Source organism: Lupinus angustifolius, unplaced genomic scaffold, assembly GCF_001865875.1.
Source record: "Lupinus angustifolius cultivar Tanjil unplaced genomic scaffold, LupAngTanjil_v1.0 Scaffold_428, whole genome shotgun sequence".
Lineage (NCBI taxonomy): Eukaryota > Viridiplantae > Streptophyta > Magnoliopsida > Fabales > Fabaceae > Lupinus > Lupinus angustifolius.
This window is the reverse complement of record NW_017727833.1, coordinates 236,891-252,091: the sequence shown is the minus strand read 5'-3', so window position 1 is coordinate 252,091 and position 15,201 is coordinate 236,891. Positions and strand designations below refer to the sequence as shown.

Sequence of the window (15,201 nt, the reverse complement as noted above, 5' to 3'; positions counted from 1 at the left end):
CATAATACCTCTACTTGGTTTTTTTTTGTCAATGTTAATTGAAAATGAATTATGGATAGTACAATAACAATAAAAAAAAACTCTTAAACAATCAGTGTATACAATATTTTCTCATTAAAAATAGTCTATGACAATAGATAAGGTAAGTTTTTTTCCTTTATTATATTTTTTATCATTTACTAGGAGTTAACATAAAACAATCCAAGATTTTTCAAAAATATTCTTCACGGAAAAAATAAGTTAGGAGTAGGACACATAAATATTTTCATACCAAAAAATGGACCATTCACATGAGGTATAACAAAAATATTCAATCTATCAATACCCATAAAAATACCCAAAACAATTACTCACAATAATAACTTAAGGGTGAGACAAATTTTATGATACTCATCCTAAAATACTTCAATATTTATAACTTTTTTAATTATGTTTATATATTATTTTTTATTTTAGATGAATGAAATATAATAATAAATTTAAATATACATAAATTATTATTAATATAATAATTATTTTATATAAATTGATTATTACAAAATATATAAATATATACTCAAATTTATAAACTCATTAAATAACTATGGATAACCATTACTTACATATATACCCGCAAAGGTACGTGCACGATAAACACTAGGAAGATTCGCCTATAAACACTAGAAAGATTCGCCCTATTTTCATCCCTAATTCACTCGAAAACCAACACTATATATTCCCCTTCACATTTTTACATTCATGGACGTTACTTTCCTTTTTCTTTTTTCAAATATTTTACCAACCATTAGAGTTTCATATTCATCAATTAAATGGCTATGTTCCTTACACTTTTAGATAGATCAGACTACAAATTGATTAGTAGAAAGGTGATAAACAGCACATACATTTATATAATTTATCCCTCATAAAAATGAATTGCAACTTCAATTGATTCAACTCTTACAGTATCCACATTGAGTAAATTATACAAATGAAGAATAACAACATTGTAGTTTGTTACAAATATTAGTGAATTAGCATAGCAATGAATATCCACATAAAGGTAGCACCAAAATGGAAAGGTTGCTACTTTCCCTTGTTGTACACATTACACTAAGCAGAAGACTTAGGCATCTTGAATTGTTTCTTGAGAAATTGTGAGGCTTCTGAATCACTCCTATGGCATAATATTCTTAAGAGAGTTTTGGAATCAGCACCAAGTTTGCTTTTTCCACCTTGCATTTCTAGGCCACTAGCAGATTTCAAGTCTTCAATCAACTCTCTAGTCTGAAAATTTGTATGGATTATTATAGTAATCACGAAACTTGAAGAATCAGAACGCAATAATTCATTACATGCATGGCCATATGATGTGAGATTTCGGTAGAGAATAGGAGTAGTTGAACTAACCTCGTAGCCATGCAACTTGATGACATGTCGGACACGAGCAACTTGATTTTCGACAACACCCCGAGGAAGCCCATCACCTCCAGATATAAAGAATTCCTATAGGATGCATACACAATGAAGCTAAAGATGGGGAAATTCCAGGAATTAAAGGCCATTGTTGCTGTCATTCAAGTGCTAACAAAAAATACCAAAAACTCTACCAGAGATAGAAATTTTCAAAAAAATTAGCTTTTCTTTGGTGGCTTGCACTTCATTCTTAATAAAGCTTTCATTCTTATCTTAAAAAAATAATATCATTTTCTACATTGGCAAAGTCAAGCTTAGCCATTCACAGACATAACCATTAGTCCACTCAAACTCTTATTTTGTTGTGAAGGTGAAATAAAATCGCAATATCTGATTTGCCTGTTGCAAATTACAGATACAGTTTCCTTTTGGCATTGAAATGACTATAGTAAGATACCTTTAGGACCTCCAGATCTTCCTCTAATAATTTCGCATCACCAGGAAAGAAAACCCTTGATGAACCCCCATCTAGGATCACGCGAAGTAAGCCGTCCTGGCAAGTGGGAAAATGTTTAAATGACAATGTTAATACTAATTTATCAAAAAGCAAGGCTAAGGTACCAACCAATGATGCCTGGAGAAGACTCGTCACGATGCGATCCCTGAGAGGCTCCACAACAATATCACAAAGTTGACTAAGTTCCTGCAATAAGTGAAAAATAAAAATTAGAAACCATGTGATCAATTGCATCAAAAGTATTATCAGAGTTTCAAATGAACAACATTGATATATATAAAAAGAAAACACTGTCTAAAAAGAAAAACCCTTATGTTCCTGAGCTAAGCTCCACGTCCCGACGGAGGAGGATCAAACGAATGTAGTCCCAATGGGCAAATATGTGAAGAGTTGGCCAACCACATTGATACGGTGAGTGATGCATAAGTTGAATACATGTTACATTACCAAATATTTCATGACACTAAATGGACTTACCAAGTTACCATTACCTAAAGGTGCAATTGGTTGACTAAGAAAGTGATACAATCAATAGTGATAAGCCTAATACTCATGGGCCACTAGTCTAAACACCTTTTCTATTTCTTTTTCATCGCACTATCATAAAGAATAAAGTACATGTTTAACTTATGATTTACAGTTGACAGCAGGGAAAACAATAAACAATGAGTCACATTTAACAATATTATATGCCTAACTTTGAATTCAAATAAAAACCAAGCTTTAGTCCCACTAGGTGGGGTTGGTTACATGGATCGAAAGGCACCATAATGCTCTATCAACTTTTGACTACATCCATGCGGCGATGCAGCAGCCCATGCTCAATTGACACTGTACTCGAGCAATATAACATGTTGCTTCTGGCCAACAATCAAGCATTAACTTTATTACATCATTAATCCATATGATATGATTCGACAAAGTTTTGCATTGATTGTTAACTGCCTAACACAACATTCACATTTTATTTGAGCTTAGGACCAACTATGTATATCATCAAGTATACATATATCTAACTCTGAATATAATCTGATAAATAAATGGGGAGAGTAGTAGAATGAGATTGATGCAAAATGTAATTTCTCTTTTGGCATGATATAATATTAACAAATTGAAAGTCATCTAACAAGTATAACATAAAATAATGACATCTTTATGACGAGATAAACATTACCATGTCAACTAGTTCTATAAGTACATCCACCCTATAGCCAGAGACAGTGGGTTTATATAAGTTGTCCATAAATGGTATTCTCAGATCACAGAAGATGATTTTAGTTCCTGAAAAATGATTAACTCAATACAATGCATAAAAGAAAATTTTGATTTACAAGGAAATAAACGAGGTTCCAGATTCTCACCAGTGTACTCACAAATGCGGTCCATAGCAGAATTTATAGCTTTTCGACTTCCATCGAGAGTATCCTTTTGGGAAAAACTTTTGGATTTCTCGTCTATGGACTTCCCTATAGACATAACGATTGTAGAAATGTAAAAGCAAAAGAAACAGTTCAGTACTGTGACCAATTAAGAAATTTTAATTATATCTTAGAATATCTTGATGATACTTAGATATAGAGAGAATATCTCATATGATACTTAGATATAGAGAGAATATCTTAGGATTGAGATTACTTTATTTTATCTTTTATGATTTGTTTCTTTATTTAATTAGAAGTCTATATTAGTATAAATAGGGATTAGTATATGTCTTTTGTATCATAATATCATGAATACAAAATATCTAAACCCTATAATTTCAACAGGGTAAATGACAATAATAGAAGACTTCGAAATCAGTATGAATAGCATAACTAATACATATAATAGTACAGCCACATACTTATGAGTTTTTCCTGGGACCTTTTACTTGTCCATCGCTCCCAAATGCTATCTTCCAATTTATTTAGATGGCTAATTGCATACTGTAGGAAGCAGAAAAACTTATATTAGCTTAATGCTTCAAAAACAATTAACATATATTTCATAATTGACAAAAACTAATAAAAAAGTGGGAGAGAAAAACTAAAACCTTCAATCCAGAATGAAATAAACCAACCAAAATATACAATGGTAAGAACAGAAGTATGCAAAACCAAAATCCATAAGTGTTCTTAGAAAAGACATTAAACTCTAAGGTTTTCCTCCAACTTAGCCTATCACTCTCTTTGAGAAGCCAATCCCTTCTAATTTCTAAAGGTTTTTTTTATAGAATGGTCTTTAATTTCTGAAGGTTTTCTAGAGTTGTGCTTTAATAGTTGTAATTCTTCTGTTGTTTAGGCATTTCGAGTAGACGTTCTAAGCAGTGACTATCTTCATGAACTTGACATATAAACTTGGGCACTAGGTATGGAGAGAAGTTCTTCTGCATATAGGCTTAGCAATCATGCAAAAGATGGTTGTTCATCACTAAGCAAGGTCGAGGTAGATTAGCTTGAAATGAAGAAAGAACAAGAGATACCCTCAAAACCACACAAACTTAAGTGGAAAAAAATGTAGGTGCAGTTCAAGTTTGCTTGCACTCACATATAATGTATTTAATTGAACACAAAGTGTTGGAGTTGCTAGGACACTGATTTCGTTGGGCGTTGTCTCATCAGGCACACGAGTGTGAGTGTCAAACAGTTCCTTCTTTACAAAAGCCTTTATTCCAGCTTCCTTTCCGTATCGAGTGAGAATAGGAACAGGTGGTATTAAATCCTCCTTGCTTGCTGCATAATTGAAAGGGAACTTTAGCATTCATACAAATACATCATATGCATAACTCTTACCAGAGAATGACAACCTGATATATCAGGAAGTCTTTTTAGAAACACATAAATATAAGAATCACACCATCTACTAAGGAATTCTAGTCAAGTAATTGAAAATAATTAAGGACGTAGAGAATAATACCCTTCTACAAGGGGTAAAAAGTAATTAGTAACTTAGCCACCAAGTTTTAGGATGCACCAAGAAAAAAATTCGCCAAATTAGCCTGATATGGATAATTTTTTTCCTGGTCATTTGATATGGATATCAATGAGTAAGAATTAACAAATATCATAAATCTACCAAATCCCTATGGTGGATACCATGAACAATAAGAACTGTAAGCAAACAAAAATATGTAGCATCTACTTACCCAAATCATTAACAACACTATTAGCATACACTTGAAGAGCATTGTCAATGCCACGGAACAAACTATTCAGTTCTGTAAACCTCATTGGAACTTTAAGAGCAAAAAATTGATCAACTGTCTGCACCGAATAAAACAGCAAATCAATTGAATGTGCAGCGTTTAACATGTCATACAAAATTGCGGGAAATTAATAGAAATAAAAATTTGACCTAAAATTAATAAAAGTAACAGTCAAATGCTCAGAAATGGGTTTTCGACCTAAAATTAATTTAGGTTTTGAAGCCAGAATTTGACCGTGGCACTAAAAACTAATAAGAAAGTATTTCGGCTACAAAGAAATTCATGTGCTACAGCTTCTCATCAGCAAGTTTAGCAAGGAAAACTTGCTATCACTGCATTATCGTGGAAATTAACCTGAAATACTAGTTTGGTAAGATCTCCACTAATGTTCACAAAAGCAGTAAGAACACACATGGGTCTAAGATAAGTTGTTATACACCTTGATCTCCTAAGCAATGTAAGTGAAAAACCACCAAATTCTTGACATATCTTTTGCAGTTGGAAAGAATGGAAGGTCATGAAAAAATATTGTTGTACAACTATATCACACATCCCAGAAACACTACCACATTCTTACCTCCTCCACAATCCTGTAAACTTCTACAATAGAAGCAGCATGCCGCTGTTGAGGAGATACTGGGTCCCAATGCTGTAAAAGTATATTTACAAAATATTAAAACATTTGTAAATAGACCTAACCTAAGAAAAGAACAAATATACATTGTTGGAAATATCATAGTCAAATAGTGTTGGACATATCAATAATAGTGTTATTTTTTGGGTGTGCTTAACTGTAACAATCTAAAGCTTGAGAAGCTTTAGCTTGTGGGGGAATGTTGGCAATATCATAGTCAAAGAGTGTTGGACATATCAGTAATAAAGTCTCAGGTTGATGAACATGTAATTCATGTACAAATGTACCTAGGTAGTATTATTGTTATTATTTGCAGTTATTACCATGAATACGAATATCAAATTATCAACATGCTGAGTGCAAAATCACTTAAGCAACTCAAGCAATTCACATCACTTTTGTCTACTCTCTTTTCCTATCTACAATCCTTCAATTCCAAATACATAAATTGACAACGGCTGATATAGGATTTTACCTCTTGTTGAATAGCCCGCTCCACCCAACCTAAAATTCTTCCAAGCTGTGAATTGAGCCAGCGTAAAACCAATGTTCCAGACTTTGTCTCAATCTATAACAAAAAAGAATACAATTACAAAAGTTTAGAATAAATCATGGCTGATCTAATTATAAGAAAGCCGATTATTTCTGATGGCATCTTTTCTAACAAGTACAAGGATAATGTACATGGCAATGCAGACAGGACACTTTTATACAAATGATAGCAAGATATATCTGATCAAGTATACAGGGTTTCTAATTTTTCCATCACTTTCCACCTGTGGATACTTCATGGCTGTTATTATACACAGAGAAAGACATGGTCGAGAGGAGCTTCTATGTTGAGAGATTGGTTCTACCAGAACCAAGGAAAAGGGAAGAGAGTTTTGTGTACTACAAAAGTAATCTAACTGTCTAACCTGGTAGAGACTCAATTTCTTGAACAAGATCTCAGCATTTTCCTCTTGGCATGCAGATGTAATAAGTGCCATTACGAACTGCTCTAGACTTTCAGCTGCAGGGAATACAGAAATGACATCCTCAGACAGATGTTCAGCACCATCTACAAAGGGTTTCTGAAAAAATACAATCAAATAAAATTGTCATCTCAAATATATATTCGACAATGTGATCGGGAGAAAAAACAAATAATATAGACACTCACCAATCTGTTGCCATAAAGTTTGTGAACTAATGATGCAGATACAACAGCTGCTTGGGAATGCCTCTGAGATAAAACAGGCATGAAAGTTACTGAATCTTTTTTTAGGAGCTTCTTCAGTTCTTCGGCAAGCAATGCCAAAGGATGTTCATGCAACATATCTACCCTTTCAACAACTTGCAATGTCTGCAGAGAGTAAAAAGAGTCCTTAAAGATAGGCATGGGAATGGAAAGCACAAAAAGTCTTCCCCTATCCTGTAGTTTGCAATTGAAAAAGAATAAAAAGCAATTGTTCCCATGAACATTTAAAACACTTCTTTGCTTCTGAATTTCCAATGGTTCTCTGATATGTGTGTGTGAGTGTGTAAAGCTCCAACAGAACTCCATTGGAATGTTTTAAAAAGTTCGCTTGAGCATTTTTTTCAATAAATAAAAAAAATTGCACTTAAGCAGTATTATCATTATCAATGAACAAGAGATTTGTTATTTGCCTGTCAATTATCAGTCAAGTGGGAGATAATCCTAGAATAACAAGTCAGAATTTCGACGCAGAAATCTAACATGCATGAACTCCTTAGATATTCAAACATCTTCACGACATAAACTACGTTATAAGAATTTCCATCATCAACAAGAACACTCACCCTTGCAAATGCACTCTTAATTGATGATGATATATATAACTCTATCTGATCACGATCACTAACTGGAAAGGACTGCATCGTCTGCAGGAAAATGGTAAAAGGAATTTTAAACAACAAAAATTTAAAATCCTACTGTAAATTTTTACAAAAATCCGTAATATATCATCAAACCAAATTACACACAGTTTCTGGTTCTTCCAGAAGAAGCCTCCTGGTAATCATTGCAACTGCTACAATCTTTTCCATTGTTGCTGAACTCTACAATGTATATGGGAAATGTTGCAAAAGAAAAATTAAAGGTGCACTTCAATATATCAGAAACGAGTGGTTATTAATCGAACCAAGTTTTCAAGAGAAAAGAAAGAAAAGGGCTTCAAGACTCTTGGTTAAAATAAAATAAAACGAAACAAATAATAGCATGCAATTATAAGTTACAACAGCTAGAAATCAATTCAAAAAATCTAAATACATGCTGAAATTATAAATTTTGGCAACAGATGCAACAAGAACTGATTCCTCTTTAGTAACTCAATGTCCTTGATGGATTGAATCCACCAGGACCCTCCATGTCTTCTTACAGAAACATTCTACAAATTCTGGTGGCATAGTACTTTCACAAATGAAGGCATAGTTTCCAACCAACTATTATATTAGATGTGAATTGTACACTTATTACATTGCAATTGGTGCACCATAGTGCTTAAATATTTACTATTAAGTCAAGGAGGATGAAGGATCCTCCTAAAACAGCCAATATCAAAAGAGAAAGATAAGAACAAAATATTACTTCACAAAAGCTCTTCAACAATCAGAAAATTTATATATAGAAATATCCCAGTATCTCATCTTATCTAGAAGTACCTAATAATGTAAACAGTTCAACAAACCTCACTGAAGTGCAGATGATAATCTCCAAGCTGCTTGTCAGTCCATCTCTGAATTGGTGTCAAGAAAGACTGTAGAAAAGAAATATCCAGTTCACCTTCAACCTTGGAGCGCAAGCTTTTCAAGTGCAACCTCTCTTGTTGGCCTCGCTGTTCCATCAGTGGTATTTTCTTTAACTGCTCAATTGCATGCAGCAAAATTCCTTGCTCCCTTGTGATAACATACTTCAATCCCACAAAAAAATAAGTTGACATTAAATAATGCATTAACTAACCGTGACAAAAAGAAAGTTCTCTCATTCTTGAACAAATACTAGCTAATCAAGTAGTGCATCGATCACAGAAAAGAAAAGGAACAAATAAAGCAAAACAACGAAGGAACTCGAGCTAAATAGCATGTCAGTGTGTCCCTATTGGTGGGATTTTTACCAGGTGACCTTTATCTTGATTATCAGCAAATAAAAGATGTTATTGTCTTAACTAAATCAAGTCAACAAAAATGGCGCAAACATATTAAAAAATTGAATAGGAAAAAAACCTGGGATTATAGATTGTGCTAATTTTAAATATTCATTCAAAATCTTAAACTGCTTGTTCTTACATTCCGGAGTTCAGATTCTTCATGTTCAACTTTAAAGCTTTAAGGCACACATTATTCTCATGGTCATGGAGAATAAGAGTTCATATTCAATGTTCCTAAATGTATTATCTACAAGGTTAGATTAGGGTCTAAACTAATACAGGTCAAACTGCTCTCGTTTCAGTGAGAAAAAGTGGCTACAGAAAGAAAAATGAGGTGGGGAAACATAGGACTTTACTGGCTGTAGTCTGTAGGGAGTGAAGCGTGGAAAAGAAATACGGAAAAACATGGCCTCAAAGTGATAACAGGCAATTAGTACTAGAAGAGACAACAACAAGTGTATCTTACAGTTTTGTTCAGATTAGAAATAGGTTGAGGTTATCAACAATAATACAGCATAGCAATCCAGCTACACAAATTAACAGTGATTCTTTTAAATAAAAATAAGAAAATAAAATGCAATCAGACCTGACGAAATAAAACCCATGCATAGCAGGTGTAATGGATTGTCTCAGTGATCCCTAATACTCGCCAAGTTGACTTCAAAAGTTCAAGAATTTCTTCCACTTCCTGCAGACAAGGTGAGCAACAGATGACACAGTTCGGAGAAATTTATGGAAGTGGTAAATGTCCTTTCTATTTTACTTGGTAGTTTCTTATACCAAAGTTTCATTACAATTATTTGTTGGTAGTTTCTTATATCAAAGTTTCATTATAATTATTTGTTATCTGTCCTTTTTATAGAAAAATAAAATCATTAAGGAAAATAATTACAAGATAGAAGGATGTAACTCTTATTCCAAGTTGTGCATTGCAACTAAATACATAATCTACAGTAATCCTCCCTTTCCTTTGTGTTAACAAAATCATAGGAAACATCAATTGAACAGCCCATCTACTCGGGAACGACATACAACATCACTTGTTATAAAAAATTTAAACATAGGAAAAACCACAAGGGGTAACTGAGCAATGAAAAATGGCTTAAACTATCATGATATAATGGCCTTGGAAAGAAAAAGGCACCAACCTCCGTCAGATTTCCCTCATCGAGCATGTCAAATACACTGACAAGTAATTTCTCATATAGTCTGACATTAAAGTGGTAACCATCTGCCCAATGGCATATTTCACCAGTTAAGTCACCCCGAGCAGGCCTCTCAGCAAGTGGATTGGCAATCTCCCTCAGAGACCTCAAACATTCTGTCCTTTGAAGTTCACCAGTTGAAGATGGAAGAAACTAAAAAAGCAAATAAAAAGTGTGAAATAAAGCGAGCACATTTAGTAGAATCATGTTAGACACAGCCAATCAGACATAATACGAAGGTAAGCTAATTCTTATGATCTAATGCAAACAGAAAACGATGCTAATAGATTAAAGCATCTGAATGGAGAATATCACACCTCAGACTCCTCAATCTTTGCCAAAAGAATCCTCAACTCATTTGTCTTGCGCCCAGATTCACCAAATCCAACTGCAGGGTGGTGAACAAGCCCCTCCTCCAGAACTTTTAACTGTACTGACACAAATTTGGAAATGTTCAACATAGACAAAAAAATTGCTACATACATCAGCGTCATCTTTTCATCAACAGAATTACAAGCCAATAGAGTGGATGGAGAGCAAAGAAGTTTCTATAACAGATTACACTACCTGCCTCTTTTGCCACCTTATAAAAGCTTTTTTATCAGAAAATTCTGTGCGTGAAACACAGCAAAGCAACTCCAAAGGAATCAATAGAGTATCCATCCTTTTTCCGACTTTTCCCACAAGAGCATTTAGCAATCCTTGTCTTGTCCTTACATCCATTGACTCAGGTATCTGCATTCACACATCTATAAATATGGGTGCAGAACATATAAGAAAACACAAATTTAAGATACTATATTATACACAGTTTACAAACATATGCTGTCTATTCCAGCTAAATAATAAGATTGCTAAATGTTGCATCTGTAGGGAATGAGTATAAACAAAGCTTTAAAAGATAAACCTATAGACAAACTAAGCAAAGTTCATGAGTCCTGAGAAGGAATGTTAAATGGAATCCATAATGTATATCGAACTGATCATAGATTCAAAACCTATCAAGGTCACAAAGAGCCTTAGCTCCAGTGGCACCAAACCACTTTGGGGACTGATTAATCTGGAGATCATATATCCCACGGAGTTCACTTTGCCTCATGTTAGGGATAAGGGATGTATCATAGAAACTCTATAAGGCTCGTTCATTTGTTAGTTTAGGTTAGCTGAAAGTTATAAACGAGGTACAACTGTACTGTCAGTTAGTTACTGACTGGTTGTACCAGTACAGCAGTGTACTAATCATTGGAAGTGCAGCACGGTGTAGAACACTTGTACTGAAGTCCTCAACTACAAATACTTCTTGATCATTGTAGTGATGCAAACTAATCATTGAGAAATAACAGAAAACAGAAATTCTATCTTTTTCTCTATTCCTTTCTCAATTCTCTTCCCTTTACATCCCAGCTTTAGCCTACCAACTCCTTTGTAACCAGAGGGAAAATGAAATAGACAAAAAAGGGGGAAATCAAGTTCCTATCACTATGTAAGTCTATCATTTGAAGAGCAGAGCTTCATAGAAATAACTATTATCAAATCTGTTAGAGTATGTTATGCTGTTGAGTTACTTCTGTGTGCAGTTAGTTATGGATGATTCTAGACCACTGTGTGAAATAGTGAGTTAATAAAAGTTATTTTCATGTCAAACTCTCTGTCTCTCCTCTCTCATCATTTTGTGATCTTTTACACACTTTCTCAGAGATCATAACTCTATTTAGGTGTAATAATTTCTTAGAAGCAAGTGCCAAGTATTACTTTAAAGAATGGGCATGTGAGTGAGAACCTTAACTTTGAGACTTAATTTTCTATAATAAAAATAGACAAGCCTACAGAATCCCTCATAATAAATGCCAACACAGCTTCTGCACCACCTCCCTCGGGGAAGGGGAAGCCACAGTATAATAATGAAAGGGCGGCCCACTGCATGAGGCCCCCATCTAACGGGGTCTGGGGACGCAGCCTTACCCTTGCAAGTGAGGAGATTATTTCTAGAATTTGAATGGTTTTACTATATTGGAAAACAAAGGTCCTTGCACATTAGATGAGTATACATAGCAAGATTGGAGAATAAGAATCTTGGTGGAAAAATTCAATGGAAGGACCAAAGTATGAGTAAATGGAACCTGAGCCCCTATATACCTCCATTTGAACACGCATGGTTTCCAACAAGCCAACTAGTCCAGGAGCACTCTGCGACTGGGATACAACACTTCCACTTCTACTGCGTCCAAGCTTCTTAATGAAGCTGGATTTTTTTTCTCTCTTTTTTTCTTTCAATGGGACAATCAGACCCCTATTATAAAAGAAACAGATGGAATAACTTCACATATAGAAAAGAATAAACTTATAAATCTTTCACATGGAAAATAGATCCTAGAAAATTAAACAACATAGCAATTACTAGGAAAGCATACCCTGTGGCTCCAGCACAGGCCAAGAGGACCTCGTATGCTGTTTCACGGAGATCATCATCTGTGACACCTAGAAGCAGTAACACCACAAATTACGAAAATTCATCATAGCTTAATTTTATACCTTTCAACTTATATTTGATGTATGAATCATCCAAAAGTTATAGCTTACTCATTTTCTTTAAAAAGAGAAATTAAGTGAAAAGTGAAACTGTGAAGAAGAGAAGTACAGAGAAGGACGATAAGAAATCCTTCTAGAGCTACAAAATAAAATATACAAAACCACCATCCCAAAAGAGATCTCCAATCCCTGGATATCCATAATAGGAACATCCCGTGAAATATACATGGGCTATAAGCCAAGAAAACTACTTTATGCCATAAAAAATGGGGGAATAAATTTCTAGTCAATACATCCCCTAAAAAGGCAAAACGGAAATCATAGAAATGTTGCAGCGCTTATTATACAGGTTTCACTTTAGCAATGACTTCTTCAACTCAGCAATCCAGCATAGGCGAAACAATTAGAAAAGATTTAGAGATCAATGCTTTGTCCAACGAACATGTTTTATGATCGAGCATTATATATTCCACATACTTCAAGTCAAAATACAATTCATTTGATAATATTTAGACTGCATATGATTAATGGGGGTGAAATGAAGTTATCCAACACATAAGTGTTCTAGAGCAATCACCTGTGGAGAAAGAAGGCAATTTTACTGCAAGATCAGAAGCATCATTTAGAGTCCTTTTAGCCCTGAAACTTTCAAGGATGGAAGCGTCGTCGTCATCCTCAAAGTCTTCAATGTCATCCACAGTTAGTTCCTTTTCTTGTGTAGATCCAAAAGACTCTGACCTCGATACATTTGAAACAACTGAAGATGGTTCAGCAATAGGAGGTGGAATGGAAACAGCTACAAGAGGCACTATGGAAATAGGAACAGGTGGCGGTGCCCTTTTGGGAGGTGAACCTGAAGACTCGGGATCAGTGACCAAATAAAATTCACCAACTGAACCTGTATCACTCTGTTCAAGCCAGAAGAAGTATTTGAAATTTAAACATGATCCTCACAACTATTGAACAAAAGCTTTAAAGATAGGAGGGAACATGACATTAAATGAATGACTGGAAATAATTAGCATGAGTTTCGAAGATGCATCATATCCATTAGCATTTACTATAAAAGGGAAGAACACTCCAGTCGTAACTCGTAACATGTTGGATAAGATAAATAAAATCCAACGATGTCTTCTTAACATAGTAAGAATGATGTTAGCATATAATTGTCTTCAAAAAGTGCACAAGACAAATAAATACATCATTTGTAATAATACCTAATGTGTATAAATGGACATACACACAAATACACAATTGACAAAAATCATTATAAAAAGGACCAAATCCTAACATACCATTTGGGGTAATCCAGTATGATCATGATAATCTCTAATTGCTTCTGAAAGCTCAAGCATTGAACCTATATAAAAGAGATATATAAATCAAACCAAGGAAAGGCAAAAAAATGGTAAATAAGGTAAGGAACCAAACTCAACTCACTTTTTTTGACACAGTTAAGAACATAATCAACACTGACTTGATCTAAATCCACATCCTCCAGTGTAACTGCACCAGGTGGCAACACAACTTTCTTAATTAAGCTCCCTGACAGTATAAAATCAAGAAGGACACGCCGGTCCCTTCTGAATCGCTGGAGAAGCTCTAAGGCATTCTCTCTGAAAATTCATGAAAATCACCACAAGTAAGGATAACATGCTAAATCTACTTAGCAAAATTTGGATACCAAAAATCTAATAAGTAATGAAGCAATAAAGAGACACTTACTCTTCCATGGCTAATTAGGCTACAACTATGTTGAAGTTGAACTGCAACCAACTTCAGCAATTGAGATATTTCTACAACATGATCAATTAAGAACAATTAAAAATAATTCCAACATTTGAAAACTGAAATCATGCTCAGTTACAGAGAATAAAAACAACATTTGAGTTAAGCTCTTTTTTTAGTAGTCAACACTCAACAGAACACGAAATCAGATTAGACCCAAATCAGATTTTTCAAGCATTTCATCAAAAAGCAAGTGAAAAACGAAACTTTTCAACAAAAAACCAAAAACCCATTAAAAACCCATTTTTAATTTCATTCCCAATAACCAAACAGATTGCTACCAGGAATCGCTGTTAAACAGTGGATCTTGAAAATGTAGTGGAAGTGAGAGAGGGGAAAGTCAGAAACTCAAAAGGGTATGCGAATTGAATGCAAAAATTGAACCTTTTGGGGTGAATGGAATTGGGTTAGTTGAGTTGAGCTGAGAAGACTGTGATTTAAGAGAGCTCAAGTTTCAAAATTTGGATCCAATCCAATTATTGTGAGGAAAAACAAAATGAATTTTTGTGATGCTGAGGATTAGAAATTGGACTATGTACGCTGATTAATAATCATATTTTTTTTTATCTTAGCTTGCAAAAGCGACAGTGCCGTTTCTAACTATCAGTTGATAAAAGAAGAACGAGAAATAGTCACAAAAAATAAAGTATAAATATACAATTTTATTGGTTGGATAATAATTTATCTTATAATATTTTTTTGTTTCTTATTGGTATATTCGCACTTTTGCACTAGAGGTAATCTTGTTCAAGCCGGAAACATCCATCTACAGATATGTGTGATTAACTCTCTCAATACTA

General features: G+C 34.2%; 1 protein-coding gene across 3 annotated transcripts; it reads right to left on the bottom strand.

Moving 5' to 3' along the window:
• Positions 1-889: 889 nt before the first annotated feature.
• Positions 890-14,981, bottom strand: LOC109341312. Of its 3 annotated transcripts, XM_019579188.1 has the most exons (28): positions 14,786-14,981; positions 14,339-14,409; positions 14,054-14,229; positions 13,909-13,973; positions 13,191-13,521; positions 12,496-12,562; positions 12,221-12,374; positions 10,652-10,819; positions 10,402-10,512; positions 10,028-10,237; positions 9,466-9,567; positions 8,421-8,642; positions 7,717-7,791; positions 7,534-7,614; positions 6,893-7,075; positions 6,648-6,803; positions 6,206-6,298; positions 5,674-5,745; positions 5,037-5,154; positions 4,439-4,623; positions 3,756-3,837; positions 3,274-3,378; positions 3,087-3,193; positions 2,021-2,098; positions 1,853-1,948; positions 1,390-1,485; positions 1,077-1,266; positions 890-1,026 (listed from the first exon to the last, which is right to left on the bottom strand). In XM_019579188.1, exons 2-27 carry the CDS (start codon positions 14,344-14,346, stop codon positions 1,093-1,095), a joined length of 3,315 nt encoding a protein of 1,104 aa, XP_019434733.1. In that variant the 5' UTR covers positions 14,347-14,409; positions 14,786-14,981; the 3' UTR covers positions 890-1,026; positions 1,077-1,092. The 3 variants fall into 3 exon arrangements, with proteins under 3 accessions (XP_019434733.1, XP_019434734.1, XP_019434732.1); XM_019579189.1 differs by having other exon boundaries at positions 890-1,266; positions 14,683-14,981; XM_019579187.1 differs by having other exon boundaries at positions 890-1,266.
• Positions 14,982-15,201: the final 220 nt, after the last annotated feature.